This window comes from Magnolia sinica, chromosome 3 (assembly GCF_029962835.1).
Source record: "Magnolia sinica isolate HGM2019 chromosome 3, MsV1, whole genome shotgun sequence".
Taxonomy (NCBI): Eukaryota; Viridiplantae; Streptophyta; class Magnoliopsida; order Magnoliales; family Magnoliaceae; genus Magnolia; species Magnolia sinica.
Genome location: NC_080575.1, coordinates 1,600,296 through 1,614,140, shown reverse-complemented (window position 1 = coordinate 1,614,140; position 13,845 = coordinate 1,600,296). Strand labels below are relative to the sequence as shown.

Here is a 13,845-nt window from a genome sequence, read left to right as displayed (position 1 = left end):
CCGATAAGAAGTTTTGAACGGTGGATGTCACTATCCTCACTGTTTTCTATGGTGGGGTCCACTTGAACTTTATATCTCTCTCATTCTTTTTCTCATGCCATAAAATGATCTCTGCAAATGGTTGGACGGTATGGATATAACACATGCATCATGGTGGGGTCCATAGAGCTTGGTGACGTCACTTCAGTAGCCATTGGGACACTGACCTTGTCAGTATCTAATCCGCGCCCCATTGAATGGTCCAAACCGAGTGTATTTCCTTTTTCTTCCCTTTGTAAATGATATAAACCCAAGATTTCATCAAGATTGGTGTACGTATGTGATACTGATCAGGACAGGCCAACGGCCAACGGATGGGATGGATCGTGGGTGGGTTAACAATAAATGATTTTGGCAGTTGGTTTGTTTCAACCACTCAATCTAAACACTAATTTCCCTGGACCATCGCTCTAATGTTTTCCTTGTCGGTGATGAATTAGATTATGATATTCTTCTAATGGTAGTGGATTCTTGGATTATGGTTTATCCAAGTGATGGTCCACTGATTGGACGGCCTAGATCCATCACAATAGTCCACCTATCTACTATTAATTAATGGTAATCAACATGCTGTGGATAACAAACCCCATGTATTTTTTTAGTAGAGGCACGGTCTGGTAGTCCGCATCCACATGTGGGGCCATCTGTGTAGGAATGGAAACCGTTTAAGACGTGGGTCCCACCATGAATTGTTCATAGACAAAGTAAAGGTGAATACAAAAACGTACCATTTGATTTTATGTATAATTAAATTAATTCAGATTCTACGGCAATGATCACTTTTTGGCCTACCACTTAAAGTGGATCTACACCATTCAAAATGGACCAATCAAACAGAACATGATTTCACTTAAGTAATCCGCAAACCACCCACCTTTTCCATCTTCTTAATTAGTGGGAATTAAAATAATTAGGTCATGACATTCATTGTAAGTGCACCAGCTGTACCATATTGCCTAATGAATGAACCACTTTCTGTTAGATCACTGGTCTGGGTGGGCCCATTGATGATCAGTTGGACAGGAGGAATCCACCATCGATTGCATGTGACCTCAAAAGAACCATGGTAGGATGTTTATAACCATAGTTATAAAACTCAGTAAACTTGGCTGAGTCAACCTGACTCAGTGAAATTTCAAGCCGAGTTGATCGGAAACTCGCCGACACAACGTACGTTGTGAAAGGACATGATAGTGGACCAGAAAATAAATAACAGAATTCAAAATAAGATTCAAGAAAGGTGGATGGGTTGGAAGAAAAGAAGGACCACATGGTCTTGTTGCTGGACAGCCACCCTTGATTGACTAAGCTTGTTTTCTTTTTCTTATTTTCAACTTTAGAATCCCATGCTCTAATTGAAGTGGCAAAAACCTTATCAAGTTCCCATACCTCCTTTGTAGCTAAGTCATACATAGATCCAAACACACCTATCTAGAACAAATAACAAAGGAAAATTGGGTCCAACCCTAGGCTGTCATCAGATCATGACCACTCATCAAATGATAGTGACGTAAACGTGTGCGTCATGCCGGCCATTTAAAAGAGCAATCAATCACTTAAAGAGAATGCACATCTGGGTCTTCGTCGTTACATTGAAATCCACATGATTAGTGATCTAATCACATAGACAATCATGTTTTTGTATAATGCAATGGTGGCAGTTAGATATTCCAAAGCAAGCCAGGAAAATGAAGGTTTTAATGTCCACATATTAATGGTCCACATCATGCCAAAAATAAAAAAAGCAATGTATTAAATACATACCTTGATAAGGGGGGACTTGGTGAGGGGTGTTGTGGGGTCCACTGAAAAGGACGTGATGGTGTTGTTATAGAATCGGATTTGGTGGTGTACACATGTGGGAGAACCTAAACCATTTGTCCTCCTTTGAAATCTAAGTAATGGAGCACCAATAAAAAAAATTTAAAAAAAATATTCTAATTATTCTAATGGAAAACTACACCAACGATGGTGACAAAACCTAAGTGGCCACACACGCCATCTGACCTTGAAACATCACTCACACAAGGGTTGTTTTTTTTTCTTTTTTCTTTCTTTCTGGGTTGTTTAAATAATAGAGATTGAAATGGTAAGAAACATGCCATTTAAGCAATCATCGTCAACCCTCAAGGCCGTATTTGCTATAGGTATCCATATCCATCCACCTTGATATTGAGGCTGGACTGAAATGGAGATGGACAGGCCCCTATATTGAGGGGGGACTGATGAGGGCTGATGTTGATATTTAAAGCTATTCTTCAAACATCTGTATATGGGAAATAACAACCTTCTCATCTTCGTTCCTCATTGCTTTAATTACAAATGGGACTTGAAATTTTCTGTCAGGACCCATCCATCCATTCTTCAAGTCATGGTGTAAAAATGATGCTAATCAGATAACCATGACTATTTGGATGTGAATGGTTTTTTAAATTATTGTTTTTTTCAACAGACTGTTTGTCTTTTACAAGCCATATATGGGATGGTTAATTAGTAGAACCGAAGCAAAGTGCTTCTTTGATATTGCAAGCAATCCATGGCAAGGCTTATTTGAATGGATGTTTTTAGATGGTGATTTGATGTATTTTGTTTCTACACTCAATCTTTATTTCCTTTATTGTAAATTTTTTATTTTCATGCTATTGATCAAATAGCTAGAATTGTCAAATGGGTCCGGGTATTGCACCATGGGGTGATATAAATGACTGGACAGTCCAAATCCATGATCAGCTGTCCCACATATTAACTAATAGTCCTTGAGATGTTGCTACCATTTCTATGAAGACCATCTGTTTTGATGTAGATACAAAAGAATGTGACCTACCACCTAACCACTTGTGAATTTAAATGAAAGAGCTGTGGGTTGAGGAGCATGGTTTGTCTACATTGCATTGTCTGATACTTAAATATGTCGCGTGAAATGTACCAATATTGTCAATGAATGATACAACTGTATTGGCACGTAGTAGCTCAATATAAAGGGTGATATGATCCTATCTTGGTGGTGAATGAGTTGATGTGCAAACAATGTTGCGGAGGCTATTCATTCATGAGATTGAGAAGAAAGAGGGAATTTAATTTCATTCTACTCATCATATATGCTAGATTAAAATAATCAATTTTTTCTTTCTTATTTTTCCCCCTCCTTTTCCACTGTAGCTATATTCCATATAATCTACTAATAGGGTGGGCCATGGCCTAATACCTCCTCCATTAAATGATACTATCCATGTAATGAAATTAATGAATGGTTGTAACCCATGGTGGCCATTTAATGGTCCCACATAGCAGTTACCTACGATGTTGGTTATGATTGAGGGTTTCATTTGTAGGCAAACACTAGTAGGTAGGTTTCATATGTTTCTCTTTGATTTTTTTCGATTTTGTATTTGAAATTTAAATTTAAAATATAAAGGGTTGGGAGGAGAGATTGAATATGACATGAATAAGCCATATTTTTATCCATCTATTGTTTCTTTCTATCATTTACTTTATAAAAAGGAGAGATTGCATGGTAAATCATTCTTAAAATAAGAATGCATCAGGAGAGAAAATGAGAAGGGGATTTTTTAATATCTTTTTGTATATCTAGTTTTGCTTTAGATGATTTAAGCAATTGATCAAATCCAGTGACCATTTTAATCACGAAATCAAAGGAGTGACAAGATTCATTCTCTCCCATAACCGTTAAGATCATCCATCCAGTTTTATGTGAATGTTTCATGATTGTTGTTTGGACAAAACCTAGCAATTCTATATTAATGGCATAAATATGGCCATATACATGTATGATATCTTTCATGTCATGTGTCGAATATTCAAAAGATCATTCATAGTTGAGAAAATCATCAAGGAATAGTGTTGCTCACGTGATGCAAAGAAAATGACTCATAAATTATGCTCATACATTGGGTCAATCTAAGCTTGTAAGCCTCAACATTGTCTTTTTCTTACTCATAATTGCGTTGCTCCATGAATTATTCTGCTGCTCTCACCAGGTTGGTAATTCCATTTTACTGATAAGTCTTACTTTTCTACATTCATCTTTGATTTATTTCCGTTCAATCATTTAATTGTTACACATTCAGAAGCTTTTGGAAGGTAAAAACGAATTCATTGAAGGCAGCTCTCCAACCTTCACAAATAGCTTAATTAACATACTTCATAGTTAATTAAATAGACAGTTAGTCTCTCAACCATTCAATCAATCCCCATCTATCTCGATGCCATGAGTAAGTAGCATTTGGCTTGAATCGAAGCATAAATTGATTCTAACACGCTTGTAAATCTCACACATGTACCATTAGGGGTATACATGAACTGAGCTAGCTCGGTTAGCTCGCTCGACTCGACTTGGTTCGAAGCTGAGTTCAAGCCAAGTCGAGTTGATTTTTTGAGCTCGAAAATGAGTTCGAGCCGAGTTTGAGCTTGCCCCAGCTCGACTCGACTTGGATCAAATCCAGCTGGGACTCGGCTTGACTCAATGCAAGGTATATATAAGCCCTTAAGATAATAATAACGAAAAAAAACCTAGTCCCTTCCTTACTCAGTTACTCCCTTTCCCTTACCCAAACGAACCCATGCTCGGCCCCCCTTACCGGAACGATCCCTAATCCCTTCCAATCTTCCTCTCTCTCTCTCTCTCAAGTCTCAACCCTCTCCCTCTTCCAGTCTCCCTCCTCTCTCAACCCATGTCCGGCATCACTCACAGCTCACCTCACCTGACTTGAGCTCTCCGCCTCTCCCTCTCTCAGCATGTTCGAGGCCCCGGCCCCCGAACTCTCCCTGTCCTAGTCCGGTCGCCCGTTTGACTATCCGACGCTCCCTGCTCGACTGTGTTGCGGTTACTGCCTTGTCCAGTTGTCGATAAGTCGTAACTCTCTATCTTTGTTTTAAAATTTTATAGATTTTCTGGCCATCCTTTTTAAAAAAAAAAAAAAAAAAACCCTTGTGCAAGATCTGGGCTATTCATTAAGTGTGCCTATCATGTCTTTTGGCCTCAGCTCAGCTCAAAAAATGAACTTGATCTTGGCTCGAATTGGTTCGATTGTTGACTGAGCCGAGTTGAGTTGGAGATGCTTGGCTCAGTCACCAAGCCGAGCCGAGCTCGAGCTGGGTGTGCCTAGTGACCGAGCCGAGCTGAGCTGAGGCCGGCTAGACTGGTTCGGCTCAATCTACACCCCTATGTAACATGTAGCAAAATTCCATACCACAATCGTATCTATTGTTAGATCCTGTCGACCCCATCCATTCGGGCCGCCTTTCACAATCCCCTCAGGGCAAAGTGATCAGGATTATCAAAACGTGGGACCCACATGAGGAATTGTTTAGAGCGGGTAAATGTTGAATCAAGCATTGTATGTTTTGAAGGACCTTTGAATGAAACAAAGAGGGATTTTAGGAGTCATTGTCTGGTAGCTAAGAGTAGGTGTTGGAAGGGGTCTGCTCCCTGATAGCTTTGGACACTTGAAAAAAACAAAGGGAAAAAAACATTAGGCATGAGTAAGAAATAAAAAAATAAAAAAGTACCTATCATGGATAAGAGATAGTGAATTCAACGCATGAAAATATGAGGCGAGCATCATGAGGTGGGCCAGGGCCGGTGGGTTAGCCCACCGTACATGATCATCATACACAAGAAACTGATACATCAGCCATTAAATAAAAGCAAAACCAAACAAAAACAATGAGACATCCTTGTAACATACCACTTACCCATTTCTTCTTTTTTATTATTATTTTCAATGGATTGATAAGCACGGGTTGGGATGCTTATATCACCGTCCGATCAAACAAGGTGGGTGGTGAACAAAATCATAGAATAATCAATCCTACTTCTAGAAATATTTGTACGTAATTCAATGAGACTAGTCTCCCTCAAAATGAAAGAATTACTCGTGATTGCCATGTTGCAATCGATTCACCAGTGATCTGGACCGTTTATTGTTGACAATGGGCTAGCCGGTGATCTGGGCCGTTCACAGTTTTTCGGGTGCTGGTCATTAAAAATGTGTTGGCCACTGATCTGAACCGTACATCGAATGACAATCCTAAGAAGATTGTAGGGATAATGGGACGCGGATTGCCAGGAAGTTCCTGTGGCTGAAAGCCAGGTGGGGCCCACCGTGATGTTTATGGTAAATCCACCCCGTCAACACGTTTCAAAAGATCATGCTAGGATATTATCCTAAAAATGAGGCAGATCTGAAAGTTAAATGGGCCACACGACAGGAAATATTGGGGACCGAACGTTCAATCGTTGGAGCATTTGTGGGGCCAAAGATGTTTCGAATCAGGCTATTTAATTTGATTCCACTTTATAAAAGTGGGAATGACCTTTCGAATGGTTTGGATGGCATACGAACATCGTGGTGGACCCCAGGAAAGTTTCAACGGTAAGTATTTCGGTCCCCACTTTTTCCTATTGTGTGGCCCACTTGAACTTTGGATCTGCCTCATTCATTGAATAATAGCCTAACATGATCTTGAAAAACGGATGGACGGGGTGGATTTCTCACAAACATCACGGTGGGTCCCACTTTATTTCCAACCGTAGGACAGGCGATCAGCGTCCGGGCTCATGGGTGTTGGTCGTGGCCATATTGTTTCCGCTGTAGTGGCGGCCGTTTTGTGGACCTGTAAGACTTCTTTCACTGGCAATCGTAACGGTGGGTCCCACCTCTTTTGGGAAACGGATTAGCTCCTCCCCCTGCCACCAGCCCGGTGGCTGATGGTTGGTGCTCTGTGGGCCCCATGATGATGCATGTGTTTCATCCATTCCGTTCATCCACTTTTACATATCATTTTAGGACTTCATTTCAAAACTGAGAGGAATATAAATCTCAGATGGACCACACCACAGGAAAACAATAGTGATTGGACATCCACCATTAAAATCCTCCTAAGGCCCACTGTACTGTTTATTTGACATCCAATCTGTTGATTAGATCATACAGACCCAGATGAAGGGAAAAAACAAAGATCAGCTTAATCGAAAACTTTTATAGCCCCCAATTTTTTTTTAATGCTCAACGTTCATTCAACACTCTTTCCTGTAATGTGGTACATTTGAAACCAGGATATATATTATTTTTGGTCCTAAACTATAAAATGATCTAGAAAAATATATGGACGGCATGGATGAAACACATACATCATGGTGGGTCCCACAGAACAGGAGGAGTAGCCAATCCGTTTCCTTCCCCACCTAAGATTCGTGCAAGAATAACACATTGGCACGTGTGCCACGCGTGGAAGACATAATAGTGCCCATGAAGTTGTATCTCACCATTCCTAGCCTCACGATGTGAAACACGATGGGGTCACGTGACGTTTTTCTGTTCGACGATCCTATCCAGGGAGAAATTACGGGATCCTGCACGTCACCAAACGTAACAGTTTTCTGCGAAGCATTCTACTACACATGTGAGCCCGTGCTTCCGCAATCCAAGCCGTTCATTTATTAGTAAATATACAGCTGATGAGTCACTGCCACAAAAATTTTTAACGTTGGAAGATCATTACCCTTCAATCAATTATCCACAAATAGAAGGTTAAGGTGATGGTGCATATTGAAAAGAAAATAAATCTCTATCTAAGCAGTTTTGAACATGAGAGATTTTTTTTGGGTTCCTTATCCATGACGAGGCCCATCGGATAAACGGTTTGGATTTTAGAAACATGTTCTTATATCCCACTGACACAGAATCGACACGTCATCAACCTGTACTTTTCGACGATGAGCAGAAAAACCATGTATTACGGGACGCTAATTACCAACTCCAATTATACAGACCGCATGCAACAAAAACTGTGGAACCCACTCTGCCGTGTGCGTGGCATTCACTCCCTCCGTATTTTGAGTCGGCCCAAAAACAGTCCTATAAAAATCAAGTGGGCCACACAGATAAAAGTGACAGGACGACGCCCACCATTGAAACCAGGGCCCCACTGCGATGTTTACACGTCGATAAGTTGAGTTCAATCAAGATGAATAGAAAATTAAATATCTCAAAGAAATTTTCAATTTCACGCATCACCATCACCACCTTTCCCTGTGGTGTGGTCCACTTGTTTTGGATCGCCTGATTTTTTAGCTGAGTGGATATGTCAGATATATCACGGTGGGGCCCATGTACCAAATCAGACTTTTTCGGACCCACCACGCGTACCCCATATGGACGGTCTGGATTTGTAGGGTTATTTCAGTCATTAAATCTACATGTACGTATATATAATAGAAAGAAACGATGAAAGGACGAAGTTTCGAGTAACGTAGACGTTTAAAAAGAAACAGCCGTTTCGAGAGGGAGAGAGAGAAAGGGGGAGATATGGAGGAAGACAACGACGTAACGTGGCGTTAGCTCCTAAGAAAAGGAAAAAGATCGAGAAAAGAATGGCTTTGATTTCCCGTTTGACCCGACTTGATTAAACAAAAGAGGCCAAAAATTAAATAAAAAACCGGCGATTCATCCCAAACAGAACTGCGATTTGACCGCCGAGTAGTAACCTGACCGAGCCGTAATTTGTGGGATTTACTACTGCTCGATGGACAGCCAGGTCAGACATCTCAGGAGATTGAAATAGGAAATGGGATAGCAAGAATATCATCGCTTCCGAGGACTACGACGCCGATTTATTCGTCGTACTTCCAACTCGCAGTCGCGCAACTATATTTTCAAAATATTAACGGGCTGTTTCTGACAACGTAGCTCATATATAAAAGATCAGAACCGTTAGTATTGTTGGATCCGCGCCTGTTATTGTTCCTCTGTCTTAAGAATCATTTATAACCGTAAATTTTCTATATTGTGAATTACTTAATTTGCGAACGATTTAATTTAATTTTATCAAATGCAAACCTGCAGCAGTTGATGGACAATTAGCGGATTTGATCTTTAGATGTGCGCCAAATAAGCACGTGGGAGCAGCCAGAACCAGGAAATGCACGCGCGCGAGGTTATTAGGATTGGAACTGTTGCAGGGCTTTCATAGCCTCGTAATACTCCACGTCAGCAATCACGGTCCCGTGATCGGCAAGGCACGGAGGTGCAGAAGCTGGCTCGTACATCCGCCGGCGATGACGTGGACGTTTCTGCGGTTCCCAAGGTGGGGTTCCCTCTGTGAGCGGCGGGTAACAGTAGTCATTGAATCCGTGTCGGTTCTTGCATCATCGCTTGCGAGACCATGCATTTTGGTGCTCCAGCGAGTCTCGGTAACAACATTGAATCCGTCAGAAAGTGGATTTACAGTATTAGCGTCAACGTGGGGAAGTGGCCCCCACCAGCCGTCCAGCATGGCAGGAAGGAGAAGATATAGAAAAGGCACAGCTGTAAAAGCTGGCCAAGCAAAAGGGCGTTCCCGCCAAAGTTAGCCGAAGACGGTTACTAAAATAAGCGTGGTGTGAAGTGGTGCTCTCGACTTTTCTGCGTTTTGAATGACGTGGACGTAGATATGAACGATAAAAAAAAAAAAAAAAAAAAAGAGATGCGTGCGCACGTAAAAAGCAAGAAAAGGAGGAGGGTGCGCACTTTTTCCGCTCGTTACTCGTGCTGTATCGTTTGACTGTATACAGGTGTAGGGGAGCGCACCTCCCATTAATGTGAAATGCGCTCCCCACCACCACCACCGAGGAAACATATAAAATTAAAACGCTTTCCGAAGTTCGGTACACCTCCGGAGTAGTTTAGGATTGTAAAAGGCTGGTGAATGACTTCACGTGGATGATATCAACACCGTCCATCAGAGCGCCTCACCTAGTTTAGAACTTCCAAATTCACGTGAGTCCACTTAAATTCAGGACTACGTGATTTTTGGAATGTCCCTTTATCATGCTGATTCCAGGAAGATGGACGGATTGGATTGTAAATATAATCAACGTTGGGCCTCACACTCAACAAATGGTGCGTGCGGTCCCAGCTCTTTTCCATGATGTGGCACATCTAAGCTTTTGACCAATATGATTATTAGTTAACACCGTGAAATTAAAGCAACGGACATAACGGATGGGGTGGATCACGTGTAAGTTGTCTCCTACATAGCGCGATTAGTAGTAGAAGATACACCCCTGCTTGACCACGCCCAGTCCGGCTAAGGCCGGTTCTTTCGGATTTTGTTAAATGCACCGCACATGTTTTAAGTGGAAGTGGATCCACACCGTCCAAGTAGATCACATCAAATTTTTAGATAAAAGAATCTTATCCGGTTTGTTGATGAACAGGAGGACCGTCTGATCGTTGTGGACCACAGTTTGGAAGGCATGGATTGTAGGAAGATAGTGTATAAGTTGATCAACGGTAGGAATTCAATAGAGTAGCAGCTTTTTATTAATTTAATTTTCTGAGAGTGAATGAATGATGTGGCCCACCAACCCAACTTATACGTCGGGCATTGCAACTTGGACCATTTAAATGTGGAAACAGGAAAAGTGTAACAAGAACGTGATATCCCACATTACGAAGGATTTGCGAGTTTTAACTTTTTCCGTACTCCTTCGAGATGCTGTATATTACCACCTTCCAAATAAATAGACCGTTCGTTTCTATTTTCCTCCAAACCCATGCCCTTATATAAAACCCTATCCTCTTTGCGAGAGTTTTCACAATCTCCTCTCTCTATCTGTCTCTCTCTGTCTATCTCTCTCCGATTTCAAGAAGGATTTCTAATGGCTGTTCAAGCACAATATCCGTCCTCCAATGCTTTTAGGTGAGCGTCTGCTACTTGCGGAAATGCTTCCGGTAGCGTTGTCTCTATATCTGAATTCCGTTTCCTATAGTATCTAACCGGTTTCTGATTTTCAGAGCACGGGAAGGAGTTTTCGATGAGTTACAGCTGCCGCACCGCGAAAACCAGAACGGGAATCTTTTGAAGGGCTACAGCAATTACGGTAAGGCGATCAGAGGCCGCAGATTCCAGTTTCCCACTTCCGTTTTCTAGAGAAATCGCCATCGATTTGTTCATTGACCTTTTCGCTTTGATTTCTTGCAGCCGTGCAACCTCAGATTTTGAATGGAACGGTTTTCAGTGAGCCGGGAAGCGAACTGACCTGTAATGCGTCTGGATCTCGCAAGAGAAGCCGCGTCGATCAAATGCCTCTTCCGAAGCCGCAGATTTCGCAGTTCCTTAATAAAGCTCCCGAAAAGGCAGCAGCTGCTGGGATTTCTACAGGTTTACAACTCTCTTACGAAGATAATCGATTGATTGAATCGGCGGCCACATCGACTAGCGGAAGATCTGCTGTAATTTCTCCAATGCTTCTCTCTCAAGATCTTGTCTCCTGCTTCTACAACGAAAGTATTGAAATAGATGCGTTAATACGACTCCAGGTAGATAGAAATCTGGCTCTTCCGATTCTCAAAAGATATTTACGTACCGGACTCGTCTGACTTCGATTGCTCTCTTTTATTTTCTTCAGAACGAGAAGCTACGATCTGGATTGGAAGAGACGCGACTAAGCCATTACAGATCTATGCTTTTGATGCTGGAGCAAAAGTCATTGAAGTGTCTAAGGGAAAAGGAGAGAGAACTCGATAACGCTCGACGCCGGAACGCGGACCTAGAAGAGAAGGTGAAGCAGATGAGCGCTGAGAATCAGATCTGGTTTCACATGGCGAAAAACAACGAAGCGATCGTTTCAAATCTACGGTCGAGCCTCGAGCAGGTCCTGCTCCACAACTCCGCCACCACGAAAGAGGGCTACGGCGATAGCAGCGACGGCCTCACTCTAGTCGCAGACGACGCCGTGTCATGCTGTTACGAAGATGTGGAAGAAAGAACCGACACAGCACAGGAGAATCGGGCGTTGAAATATCGGAGAACGTGCAAGTCGTGCCGGGTAAATGAGGTATCGGTACTGTTGCTCCCGTGCCGGCATCTTTGCTTGTGCAAGGACTGCGAGTCGAAGATGGATTCGTGCCCAATATGCATGTCGATGAGGAACGCGAGCCTTCAGATCTTCATGTCGTGATTTCCCGCCATTCGTACCTGGATTTTGCCTGGCAGCTAAGGTTTTTTGAATTTTCCTTTTTGATCTTTGGTATGGGCTTTTGACGTAGGCTGTATAGTTTCTGTTATGTACGGATTGGCCCTTTTTCAGTGAATCGCCTGAAAAAATTTCCCGTGCATGGCGATTACATGATTAGTAAAAATCTCTTCTTTTTATCTCCTGATTTTATTTTTTTATTTTTTATTTTTTATTTTGTTACGGATGGTAACGGCTACGGAATATCGAGTACAGACCGTACACGGACACGCGCCCACGATCATGTCCGTTGAGATCGCCCCCAACAATCTCGGTGGAGCAGAGTCCAACATCGGCCGTTGAGACGATTCGTGATTGTAGATGAGCTCACACCGACTATGTGATTGATGGTGCGATTTTGAAAACGCCGTTGGGGACATTTTGGACGGTCTGGATTAATATGGCACGTGTCAGTTTCTGTGTTTATCCTGCAGCAGGCGTGCGTTGGTATACCAATGATAGATCCACTTTCGTGTTGGGATTCAACGATCCACGATTCCCACCATTAGCATGGCCCATTCACTAAAGATCTCCACTCCAATTTTCACATTGCCATCTCTATTGAAAGCGGATATGAATTGTGCCTAGGAAAATTGGATCGAAATCTGATGGCTGGGATCATCTTGTGCTTGACATTCGGGTCCACTATCAAATACTTCAGATTACCCAGTGGGTTTCTCACGCTATTTATGTCCGGTGACAACTGAAGTTTTCGGCTGTCAATCAATGGGCCAGGTTAGAGAGATTCGTCCTGGGCCCGGCCCATTCGGACGATCGTGTGGCCGTGAGTTTTAAAGAAAAAGTCCCGTCTACACGTGGCGATTGTGTTACACGTGCCACGTGTGTGGTATAGATGCATGTATATCAGGGAATCCTCCATCTTGGGAGTGAACGTGACTGTTTTGTCGATATCCGCAAATAGCTTGGGGGAAAATGGGTTTCAAGGACGATACTATTGCTGTGAAATAGGGAAGAGTTGATGGCGATGCGCGTTGTAAAGAGGGTGTCTGAGGGTGCCGTTCGTTCAAGTTTACTCGATAGAAATGCAATAGCTTTCTATGAAATGGGCGAATCCAACGCAACCTCAACCTTTATTGAGGGAACAGTTGAATGGGACAGCCACTGTTAAAATCCTTTCGGATGGCAATATGGGGCCTACCTTCTTTTGAATTTTGCTATCTAATCCATTTAGAAAGAGGACGTATCGGAGCAGGGCACTACTAAAAACCTTTACCTAATAAAAGTCAGGTGGGCCACACCACCTTATTTTAAAGGTTTGGGGCATGATTTTGATTTTAAACAGTGCGGGAGTTTGGATCCAATGATAATTGAAGGGGCACAATGGACGAATTGGATGCCATAATACATCACCGGGGGATGGCCCACAGGTTTTTTTTTTTTTTAAAACAAATACGGTATGGTTATCGTATAAACGTTGGTGTTGGATCTAGCCTCCCGTTGTTACAGGCTTTTGGATTCGTTCCTGGAAACTGCAGAATAAACTTTTTCTAAAATGCAGGGTGCGGGCCCACCGTGATGTTAGATGACAACCAATCTGTCCGTCGTACTCGGCCTTCATTTTTCTCCTTGGTTCCGCGAATCAGGCTAATTCAAAACTCAGGTGGGCCACGAATCGTTTGAAGTCATGCTAAAATCTCTAAATTCATTAGATGTGGCCCACCTGATTTTGGCAAGTAGAAAACCTTGTGGACGGTTGGATGTGGGTCCTACATGATGGCCCCCGCGAACTGCCATTGTAGAGGAATGTGCTTTTTTCCCTATTGTAT

The 13,845-nt window shown here is 42.4% G+C and overlaps 1 protein-coding gene across 1 annotated transcript; it reads left to right on the top strand.

Annotated features, from left to right (window-relative positions):
- The first annotated feature begins 10,549 nt into the window (after positions 1 to 10,549).
- Positions 10,550 to 12,203, top strand: LOC131239229 (probable BOI-related E3 ubiquitin-protein ligase 3). Its single transcript, XM_058236832.1, has 4 exons — positions 10,550 to 10,743; positions 10,839 to 10,924; positions 11,026 to 11,363; positions 11,453 to 12,203. Exons 1-4 carry the CDS (start codon positions 10,598 to 10,600, stop codon positions 12,002 to 12,004), a joined length of 1,122 nt encoding a protein of 373 aa, XP_058092815.1. The 5' UTR covers positions 10,550 to 10,597; the 3' UTR covers positions 12,005 to 12,203.
- Positions 12,204 to 13,845: the final 1,642 nt, after the last annotated feature.

Bases quoted from the DNA above. Each gene is read 5' to 3' on its own strand.
- LOC131239229 (XM_058236832.1), top strand. From the start codon at position 10,598: ATGCCCTTATATAAAACCCTATCCTCTTTGCGAGAGTTTTCACAATCT. The intron at 10,744-10,838 runs GTGAGCGTCTGC...TCTGATTTTCAG, and splicing joins CCGTCCTCCAATGCTTTTAG to AGCACGGGAAGGAGTTTTCG. The intron at 11,364-11,452 runs GTAGATAGAAAT...TATTTTCTTCAG, and splicing joins ATGCGTTAATACGACTCCAG to AACGAGAAGCTACGATCTGG.